The 11,826-nt window shown below is 35.9% G+C and overlaps 1 protein-coding gene across 1 annotated transcript; it reads left to right on the top strand.

Moving 5' to 3' along the window:
• The first annotated feature begins 7,824 nt into the window (after positions 1-7,824).
• On the top strand, positions 7,825-11,429 carry LOC108668777. Its single transcript, XM_018156031.2, has 3 exons — positions 7,825-8,346; positions 9,637-9,812; positions 10,307-11,429. The coding sequence occupies exons 2-3, from the start codon at positions 9,671-9,673 to the stop codon at positions 10,849-10,851; spliced, it is 687 nt and encodes a 228-aa protein (XP_018011520.1). The 5' UTR covers positions 7,825-8,346; positions 9,637-9,670; the 3' UTR covers positions 10,852-11,429.
• The last annotated feature ends 397 nt before the right edge of the window (positions 11,430-11,826 follow it).

Genomic DNA, 11,826 nt, shown 5'->3' on the forward strand with positions numbered 1-11,826 from the left:
TATTGCCATCGCTAATCGGAAACATTGTAAAAAGTGAATAAATACATTTTATTAGGGATTTGAAAATTAAATTTGTAAATTCTACTTTGCCTCCGCAGTAAAGTTCCTTAAGCAAATTCGAATGACTTTAAATAATTTTGACTGAACAGCACGTGGGAAAGATTGCTGGCAAACAAGCTTCATAAAGAATTGACTTCGCACGAAATATTTTAAATCTTGAATTGTTAAATTGGATCTACCCGACCTTCGTTCACAATCCCGGTGCTCGCAAAAAGTTAATCTCTTCTGCTTGATCTGACTCCGAAAGATATCAATATAATAATTAGTCAGTTGTTACGAATAAAAAAAACTGATTTACCGTTACCCTTATTTCACTCTTATGTTCAAGCACACTGAAAGTTGACAATCAAATTTATTATCATCAAAGTTACAAATTTGCCATAGTGAAAATCGATTTCAAATCGAAAGAAGCGCTACTGGTATCTACGAAAACGAGTTGCACGCGAAAATTTGGAGCTCACAAATAAGTCATTGTACTATCAAAATATCCAACATTAAAAACAACATTAAATATCAAAATATCCATACACTCCCAAAAAGCAAACTAATGAAATCTCACAAAATACGTTGCAAGAGATAAAAGAATTGCATAATTTTAACCAAATGCAACAAGCGATGCTATGTGAACTGAGCCAGCACTGTGCCAAAGAGAGAAGGATTTCAAGAGCCAACACCAGCGAGGCATAAACCCAGTGAAACCCATGAGGCAAACAACGCTGTATATAATATACCCATGCACTCTGGGTGGTTGTGTTCATCAACACTCGATTTCATAATCGAAGCAACCTCATTGCTCTCGCTCCCAGATTAACCACACTGTACGTACATACGTGCCGGCAGTAGTTACACATGCATTCCAGTTTATGCCGCGTTAACATCGCAACAATACCATGTTAGTGCTGCAAATACCAAATAACGTTATTAGGGGCGTGCGTAAGCGCGTGGACTACGGCCGGCTATAGCTACCCTAACAAAATTTGGGGTACGCTTCAGCCTCAGCGGCAGACTCGCCTTAGTTGGGTAGTGTTATTCTGGGTCTGCTTGGCCACCCAAACGAAATCAGTGACTAGTTAGAATCGCCTTGCCGAATTTATGGTCTCCTGAGAAAATGGCAAGAGTTGGCTTGGCCAGGCCTACCGCGCCTGCAAGCTGAACAGAGATTGAACTTTTAGCCTCGAGCGGATGGCAGTGGGCAGAAGCCTCCCGGACGTTCAAGGACGAGCTTGTCTGAATCTGCAAAATTGTTTATATATATACATTTTTAAATTTTCTGGTTCAGAAAAATTCTCCAGATGACGTTGGTTAAATGCATGGTTGAACTAGTATTAGGTTGACCCATCAGAAGCCTATTTTTGCGGATGTATTGCGTTGTTCGTATGTGACGTCACTGATCTCAGTGACGTCACGAGCATTAACCAATCACTGAAATGTCTTCAAACCAGTCAACCAATCAGTCATGGGAATGACGGGTTTGTTTACGTTTCTCGATTTACGTGACGTAACAAGAAAGCTGAACTGAAAGACGGAAATCCTCGTGGGTCAACCTTATATTGTTCAACCATGGGTTAAATGCAGGTTGTAGGAAGTAATTTTAATATATTAACGACGTTAGGTCATCATTGGTTGTCTCGATAAAAACCAATGAAAGATCGACGTTCATCTTGCAGGCACCTTCAAAGTGATTGGCTCCTTTCCTGATCCCTAGTCTTGCGAGCTGACACTTTCCATTTAGGTGCATTGCTTTATATGTTATTTTATTTCAAGCAGGACCTGTAACAAGAAAGCATATTCATAAATATGCACTTTAATTGTGCTGGATATATATTAGATGGCAGAATAAGCTTGTTTAAGCACGGGTATTTAATGGCCAGAGAATTCGTTGATTAAATTTTCAGGGTCGAACAATATTCTTCAGATGACGTTGATTGATCAAAATGCAGGTTCAAGGGAGTAATATCGATTTATTAACGAGTTACATAATATTGATATTACAAGGGAGTAATATCAATATTATGTAACAACATTCATTTTCAAGTTATTGGAATCATTGAATAAACAAATTTTGGTAAAAATAAGTACACGATACACGTAAATATGATACAACAAGAAAATTTTGAACCGTGAAAATAACTCCGAAACAATCTCAAAGCTTAGAAAATCCGGTAGTTATGAGATGGATGCTGGAGTCCAATCCGTGGAGATAAGGGGCCATACTTTCAAAACTCGCTAAGTTAACATAAGTATTAACGCTCTATTTTCTTGTCTATGACTGGTGGATTTTGCTCGAAAGGCCATCAATGATTGGCTGATGAACTTACGATCTCTTAAATTTTTTGAAAGTATAGGCCAAGGGCTTCAACTATTGTCGGTTGGATGATATCGGGCCCCTGCAAGATCACGATGCTTGCGCGTTACTCTGACAGTGCAAGTCTCTTTTAGTTGGACGTTGTCTGGAGCGTCACGGAGCCTGTTGAATTCATCGCGGATTTTGAGATGAAGTTGCTCGATTGTAATACTTTGATACCTGGTCTTGAGACGGCTGCTCAATGTCGTAGTAGATACTCCAATTACTATAATGTAGTCCAAATAATGAAAAAGTCCACAACCTTCTTTGAGGCAAAATTCATAGAATCGATGTCACCGATTCTTAATTAACATCGCAGAACATTGACAGCTTGTTGCGGTCTCAAACTCGCAACTCCCTGCTCCAATTTTGCTCTGCTAGACCGCCGGCAATCTTGCCGATATTAATTTATCAGCTAATCTATCAATGAATTGCTAGACAATTCAATGAATTCTCTCTGGACGCTGTTGTGTAAGAAATCAATAAAAGAAGACCGTGTAAAAGGCTCCTCTTTGTTGGGAACGACAAGTTCGCCGACTCTCAGTTTGATCGACAAGCTAAAAACCGTAGAATATCTCATCTCAGTGTTGAAGGAAGATTCCAAGTTAACAATAATCAATAGTCCATACCACGTCTTGCTCGACAACTGCCAAAATTTCGTACAGAAAAATTTTCGTCTCATGTGGCGTACAAATAATCTAAATAAATGTTATGCATTCATATTTTTCTTTCTTTAAAAGTTCATTTGTTTTGATTTACAGTGTCTATGCTAAACTATCAGCGAAAAAAAACACTTAAGGAAACATTCATTTATTATAAATAATTATTTCCGTTTTACCTACAAGCCCAGCAGATTAATTGATTCGGTTGTGCCACCAAGAAAATATACATTGTGACAGACATTTCTATCATGTTTCGTTTCTATTTAGAAATTGGTATTACACTAGGATTGATTCGAACAACAATCTGGCACATTTCGATTTTTTGGATGCCACTTATAGAGTTATTTCTTAGAAGGTCTTTTATTTGTATATATATGTGGATTATTTTTGAGATTGGTAGATTAAAGTAAAAGTAGACATCCATGTAGGGAAGGTGAAACATAAAAATAACTGTGTAAAAATAACTGTAAGCAAACTGAAACATGAAAAAATAAAACTCAGTACTCATTGCAGTGAGTGATAGAGAGCGCATTTTCTCGTCGACGAAAACGTGGAGTCACGGACGGACAGACAGACAGACGGACAGACGGACATGGCAAGCACAATAGTGAATTTTTTCCATAAATGAGGAAATGCGCTAAAAATACCTGTAAGTGGTAACTGGTAACAACTTAACAAGTAACAACAAACATGTTGACACTAGTAACAGGCTGAGGTTGACAACATTACACCGAAATCTTTCGTACAGTTTTATTCTGTAATTTATATTATGTATGTATCATGCTGGTNGGCAACCGAGTATATTATGCCAGGCAACCGAGTATATTATGCCAGGCAACCGAGTATATTATGCCAGGCAACCGAGTATATTATGCCAGGCAACCGAGTATATTATGCCAGGCAACCGAGTATATTATGCCAGGCAACCGAGTATATTGTGCCAGGCAACCGAGTATATTGTGCCAGGCAACCGAGTATATTGTGCCAGGCAACCGAGTATATTGTGCCAGGCAACCGAGTTTATTTTCCTTGAGTGGATAAGTTTTCCTCGCACCTTATATATCCTGCAGCATCTGCAGTCAAGAGTTCAGTCGCAGGTTGCACTTCATCAAGGAAGGTTAACGTGTCTGCTGGCCAAACTTCTCCTGCAATTTCGGTGAGAGTTCCTCGTTAAGTTTTCGCACAATCTTGATTTGAAATTTCTTGAAATATTCTTATGTTTACTTGCGTGAGGTTTTGTGTTTCAATTCATGAATTTTGAGCTGAAACAGAAGATTCATCATACAAATAACTACTGCATTCGAAACACTTCTATAACTTCAACAACGGTAAATATCATTACAATCTTGAAGATTACCATTAAATCTGCTACTAATAACTATGATGATTGCAACGATATTGGCTCAAAACGACTATCGCAATTAGTTCTGCAGCCTTTGAAAAGAATATCACGATAATTGCGAAATTAGTCTCAATTGTTAACAACTTAATATCCATTTACCGCGACAAACATAATATCCATTCTTAATATCCATTACAGTAACACAAAAATTAATTAACCGGAAATAATTAGAATTTCGTCAATTATTACCCCGTCTATTATTTTAAATTTTTTAACCGCGTAAATTGCGCGATATAATTTTGTAAAATCAATCATCGAAAAAAATCATTGTCATCTTCCCGTGTTTTGGCATTTCGAAGAATCAAACGCGATAACGAAGCTGCGGCTCCCAAACTTTCCCATAAAAATTACTTTATTCAACGAGTCCTATTATTATTTTACCTTTTCAAAAATTATTACCAAAATTTTGATAAACATAAACTTTACCATCTCTACGTTACCCATAGAAAATTTATAGCTCTATGACCTGGCGAACGTTCTCAATTACTCGTTGTTGAGATATGATATCCCACATAGATTAAAGATAACCATATTAACAACTTAAAATGAATGCATTTCAATTCTGTCTTCTCCATATAATCTTTTCTTACCCCACTTCATAGCTTGAAACAATTCTTGAACTATGTTTTAATATAATACAGTCATTCATCATTCTTTCTGCTCGCTTTTAATCATTCTTTCTTTGTTCCCATAGTCTCGTCTGTTATATTGCATTTAAATTTAAATGAATCCCTATAAAAATCTCAAGTCCTCTGAATATTACCTTATGCCTCGTTTTAAAATCACTAAAAATTTTAAATGCAAATTGATAATCCTCTTCCTTTCAATTACCTGTGAGGCTTCACTTTTATTGTTCTCATTTAAAATATTACAGGTATAAATGACGCCTATTAATACTATGTTATTAATAATTAATACGCATATTATTATATTCCTTTCAAGTTACCTCGGAGGTTCAATTTGGCATTGATATCATTCATTACACTACAGGCATAAATGACGCCTATTAATATTTTATTAATTATAATTAACATGTATATTATTATCTCCCTCTCGTGTTACTTGGGTGGCTCATTGATCTCATTCATTAAATTACAGGCCAAACTGAAGCNGATGGAGTGCGTTTCTGTAACGTGACGTATATTCTTTAATAGTAAAACTCATTTCTACAACTCATGGTGCAGAATAATTGCATGTTTTGGAAGGGAAACATCATATATGGAATGAATTTGAATAAAAAGAGACATATATGAGAGAAGCAGTGCGCTGGCTGTATGGTGTACGATGCGAAGAAAAATGTGGCTCCACATTCTTGATTAAGAATCATAGTTATCGTTGATCATTGTCCATTGTACAAAACTATCTTATTACAGCACATTCAATATATTCCAGGTTGGATTTTCACAGCAGCGTATGAGAGTTTCACAATCAATCGGGGCCAGCTGAGTTATTCATATTTGGATAGTGTCTTGGAGTATGAATGGCGATTATGAGGACGTTATCTCAAATAAATCATTTTTTAGGACAACAATTATTTGAATACGACCATTTCCTCGCGAATACTTCCATGGAATTAGAACTAAGGACAATCTTTCACGAAAAAAAACGTTCATTTAATGCAAGTATTATTGATGCAAAATATACATAAGCTTACTGCAACATATACACACCAAAATTTGCCTAGCCTGACCAAAACAACATGAAATTCACTTGCCAGTGAATGTCATGATCAAGGCTATGACCATAAGGAAGCAAACGAGTCGTCGGTTGCTGCAGACAAATGCTCACGTCTGCTTCACGGTGTTGATGGCGGACAGATATTTTAACAGATATTGTGAAATTGATTGATATTGGTCCAGATATTTTAACAGAATTTTTAGCGCTTTAAAGTGAATAAATTATCTTTAGAGGAGGTGCGCTTGTTTCATAGCCGCCAAGTTCCACTTGGTGACGAGTTTTTATTAGAAAACTTATTCGGCAATTTGAATCTATTTTTCGTGCATATTGCACAAGGTGAATTTGATTGATGAGAAGTTACAAGATAAATTTTTGCAAAAGAGTTGACACATTTTCCTATTTATAAATAAGGGAATCTTTTTGACAAGTAAGCCTACTAGTTTACAATGCCTTGAATGTTCTTGTATAAACGTATTGTTTCTCATCTTATTCATTGAGTTATTGCTAATATTGCCATACGCTCACCTTGACACTTTTGCAAATTGGCTATCAAGATATTTGTTGTTTCTATAATTCAACCATAATGTTTATAATTTCTCCTAAATATTGCTCTGAGATGATAATATGTCTGCGAAACTTTTGCTTTGGGCTTCTGGAGACTTAGCACTTCGTGACTCTAGATCTAAACGTATTCCAAATTTAGCATATTTTCAGCGCATGAGGCTGGAAAAATTAGCTCCAGCGGATAGCTATAAATCTAGCAACAAATTGTTCACTCTGTTTTTTTTTCTGACTGATTTACTGTAATTGAGAGCATTTGTTACATAAGGCTAAAAATATGATTAGAGCAAACATTTTCTGCTCTTCTGAGATTAAACATAGTTAGAATGCGCTTGTATGGCGTTCCAACGAAACAAAACGTCTGACTTCCGCTGAACTACGGCCACCGCCATTGCATCATGTTATGGTTGAAGCGTCCGGACTAGAAGGTTCGCTATGACGAATGGTTCGGTACTTTTTTATACTAACAATTAAAGTGAAACCACACACCTCAAACTGCGCAGGCCGAACAGAATGTTCAGAAATTATTAAATTTCGAAAAAGCAAACTTTTTGAAGGAGACATTGTCAATGACATCGGAGTAAACAGATTTAGCCTGGTTCTTCAGGAGTCATATAATATCAACGTACAAAAATTTCGGGGGATTTTCATCATCTAATCCTCAACCTTCCTGAATGACGAAACTTATTCGACTTTCTGCGTCGTTTTCCTCGTTTTTCTATTTAATGATAATCTCGGTTACAATTATGTAGAAATGATCCGACGTTAACTTGTGTAAAATTTTTTTGTTCCCATTTAATGAATTTAATAAAAATTATCTTGCTGCTCATACTATTTTTCTACTCGTTTCATATTTCTTCCCTGTCGGTATCAGACAGATAATTTTATTTTAGTAATTATTTTTCATGAATTGTTTATTCGTACTTGCCAACAAAAGCTAGTTCCCTATCTTGCCCCTCAGTTGCCGACTGTTACTAGCGTCTACCATCAACTTGATTTATCGTTGTATTGCATTCACAAACCCATAATCATTGAAGATAAAGGCAATTCTATTATTCAGAACTTATTGATGTGTTACAGTGCATTGCAAAAAGACATTAAGTTAATTTATTGTAAAGTTCACAGCAACGGCAGGACTCCGCGTTGCTGGGCAATAAAGTTTGGGCGAGGAACGTTCGCGATCCCGAGAACGATCAGTTGGCAGCGGACGCACTGAACGTGCCGGTGTACGTTGAAGGATTTTATTTGAGATTTCATTTCATTTGCGTAAGAAAGGGACATTTTTGGCTACTCTGTAAGAAACGTGTTCGTGACGAAAATATTTGAATGAATGTAACGGTGTATTAGTTTAACGTCACGGTGCATCAATTGTAACTGTGTATCAGATCTATGTGAAGGAAGTGCACAACAATATGGACAATATGCCCCATTAATTTTCCGAATGTATGATCTCGTACTCATAACTCGAGGGAGGCGCCGAGGGGAACAAAGAAATCGTTCAGGGTTGTGCACTGTGAGTGCACAACCTCAGCTTGCACCTTATATATCCTGCAGCATCTGCAGTCAAGAGTTCAGTCGCAGGTTGCACTTCAGCAAGGAAGGTTGACGTGTCTGCTGGCCAAACTTCTCCTGCGATTTTGGTGAGTGTTCCTCGTTAAGTTTTTGTACTAACTTGATTTAAAATTTTACGAAATAATCTTATGTTTACTTGAGTGAGGTTTTGTGCTTCAATTCATGAATTTTGAGCTGAAACAGAAGATTCATCATAAAAATAACTACTGCATTCGAAAAACTTCTATAACTTCAACAACGGTAAATATCATGGCAATCTTGAAAATTACCATTAAAACGGCTACTAATAACTATGATGATTGCCACGATATTGGCTCAAAACGACTATATCGCAGTTAGTTCCGCAGCCTTTGAATATAATATCAAGATAATTGCGAATTTAGTCTCAATTGTTGACAATACCGCGACAAACTTAATATCCATTGTAGTAACAAAAAAAAATAATGCAACCGGAAATAATTCGAATTTCGTCAATCATTACACCGTCTTTAATTATGAATTTTTAAATCGCGTAAATTGCGGGATATAATTTTGTAAAATCAATCATAAAAAAAAATTATTGTCATCTACTTGTGTTTTGGCATTTCGATGAATCAAACGCGATGATAAAGCTTCGGCGCCCAAACTTTCCCATCAAAGTTACTCTATTCAACAAGCCATATTAATATTTTACCTCTTTCAGAATTAATACCAAAATTGATGAAGATATACAAAGCTAATTATGTCGATAGACAAAAATATAATTTATGTATTGATACTATAATAAAAAAATTAATTAATATACCTAAAATTTATCATCCTTACGTTAACCACAGAAAATTTATAAATTGTATGACGTGGCGAACTTTGTCAATAACTTGTTGTTGAGATATGATGTCCTGTATATATTATAGATAACAATAGTAACAGCCCAAAATAAATGTGTTTCTCTCCTGTCTTCTCATAATCTTTTCTTGCTTCATTTCAAAGCTTGATTAATAATTCCTAAACTATGTTTCAATACAATATATTTATTCGTTATTCATTGCACTTGCCTTTGTTCATTCCTAAATCTTTGTCTCTATAAACTCGTCTGTTATATTGCTTCAAATTGCAATGAATCCCAAGAAATCCCATGTCCTTAAAATATTACCTCATTCCTCGCTTTCAAGTCACAACAATTTTGAAGTACAAATTAATAATCATCTCCCTTTCAAATTTCGTTTGAGGTTCCACTTACATTGTTCTCTTTCAATATATTACAGGCTAAACTGACGCCTATTAAAATATTATATTAATTATAGTTAATATGCACATTATTATCTCCCTCTCGAGTCACTTAATTTGGTGTCTCATTGATCTCATTCATTATATTACAGGCCACTGAAGTGAGAGCTGCCACCGAGAAGAAAGATGTTTGCTGTGAGTTCTTTGAGTTCATTGCTGCTCTCAAAAAGTTCATCAAATCACAAGTTTCGTGACGGCATCAGTGGCTTCAGTTTTATTATTGATGGAAAATCGGTGAACATTTCATCGAGCCGCGCTCTCGGTGGAGGTGAGTTCTAAAATTAAATTTATTGCTTCTTGGTGGTTATAATTTTCAGACTTATGAGCGGCCATGATTTAAGGCCTACGATTGATTACAATTTTTACATCATGTAATGAAGATTCTACCGCGGGAATTTTGTTGCGTAATAACAAATGTAACGAACGAAGACGAATGCCTTGTACTTTTAATTCTTAATAGTGCGATAAAGCTCATTTATGATATCCCTTGTACGATATTTATAAAAATATTGTGTCAGAAATTCATCGAGCTCAATTATCGAAAAATTTCCGTTGTTTGTTATGCTTCGCCACACACGCTTCAGAATCGCAAGTATATTTCACAAAAAAAGTCTTACGATAGACCTTGACAATCTTCACATCATTTCCTCTTGATAAATTAATTGTACCCCATAATTGAGGTTATCATCTTCATTTTAAAGTTGTAGATCACAAAACAAGAATAGCAAGTCCAAAAGATCAATTCTCCTGATATTTTCTCAGGTTCTTCTTCGACGATCTTCTTCGACCCGAGAACAGAGCGAGAAACAGGAGAAGTGTTCAAAATATCGCCTGATCAGCTGTGGGAAACAATGTTGTGTTGTGCCGAGGTGGACGGTGAAGATTTGGGTGCTGTTGATGTGTACAAAGTTCCTCTGGAGAGCAGCCAGAAGTCTCCAATCGAAGGCAGCGTTTTCAGCGTTATCTTCGATGCTTTTCATATGTTTGTAACCATACGCATTGGGCGAGCTTATTGGTCTTTTGAAAGGTATGCAGAGGGCATCTTGGTGCAAAGGAGTCTTCAGGCGGATGCGGTCATTAAGAAATCAATGAAAGAAGACCGTGTAAAGGGCTTCTCCGTCCTGCAGACACGATGTTCAGAGAGTCTTGGCGTGAGCAAAAAGCTAGACACCGTAAATGATCTTATCTCAGTGTTGAAAGAAGAGTTTAAGGCGATAATAAGCAGTCCGTTCGATGCCCTGCTCAACAACTGCCAGCATTTCGTTCGGAAGATCCTTCGGCAAATGGGGTTCAATTATAATAGTTGATTATTCCAGGCGTGACTTGACCATTCAACTTAGATAAACATAGGGGTAGACGATGCTCTGATCCCTTTATGGGTAAACTTACGTTCAAAGATAATTTTTCAGATAATATGAAACATTCCGAAATTTGATTCCTAACAGCTTACGTAGTTCTAAAAAATTGTTCGTTCCAAATTTGAAGTGTTAGCTCGTCACGAATTATTTTATGAATGGTGTATACCAAGGCACTGAGTCATAAACGCGACGATAATTGAAGAATAACATTTACGGCTTAAGACCTGTATTATTTGGCTACAATGCAGTGAGATGTTTGTAATTTTTGCAAATTTAATGATTCGATTGTGACACCTAAAAACATAGCTAAGTATATACCTATAAGATAATATTTAGTTTTCTTTGCATTCATTAATTTGACAACTGCCAATTTGAACTATTATAGATGTAAGACTTGAAACACGTCTTCAAATATTTACCCCTGGCCATTTAATCATTTAAATAACATTAAAATGAAGTAATGATACTTATATGAAGCTCAAATTTTCATTCACTGAATTCACTGAATAAATGTTCAACTACATTCATCCATTCAAGTTTCTATCCTTAAAAGTCCATTTAATGTCTCAGTTAACATCTCCTGCTACAGATACAGAATTAAGGCACAATTTCATGAAAGATTCAGATTAATAAGCAAAAATTTTGCAATTGATTATAAATCATAGCTGATATCGGTCTCGAAATAATGTTATATATTAAATAAGTAATAAACACATGGATTTTCAACCCAATCGAAATTAAATATTATTAAGCTAAATATTTCGACATAAATTAACGTTACAACTGAAACTTAATTCGATGTATATACTCATATTTCTTCCGCGTTTATTCCCTTCAACTCGTTTAATTGAAAATGAAGGGATTTTTTCCCTTGCGGCCATCATGATTGAGCACAGAAAACTGTTGTATGGTAAACTCATCAAG

Source organism: Hyalella azteca, unplaced genomic scaffold (assembly GCF_000764305.2).
Source record: "Hyalella azteca isolate HAZT.00-mixed unplaced genomic scaffold, Hazt_2.0.2 contig13936, whole genome shotgun sequence".
NCBI classification, from domain to species: Eukaryota; Metazoa; Arthropoda; class Malacostraca; order Amphipoda; family Hyalellidae; genus Hyalella; species Hyalella azteca.

What these genes read in the sequence shown, in the direction of transcription:
- LOC108668777 (XM_018156031.2), top strand. Translation starts at nt 9,671, where the DNA reads ATGTTTGCTGTGAGTTCTTTGAGTTCATTGCTGCTCTCAAAAAGTTCA. An exon ending in GAGCCGCGCTCTCGGTGGAG is followed by an intron (nt 9,813 to 10,306) that starts GTGAGTTCTAAA and finishes ATATTTTCTCAG; the next exon opens with GTTCTTCTTCGACGATCTTC.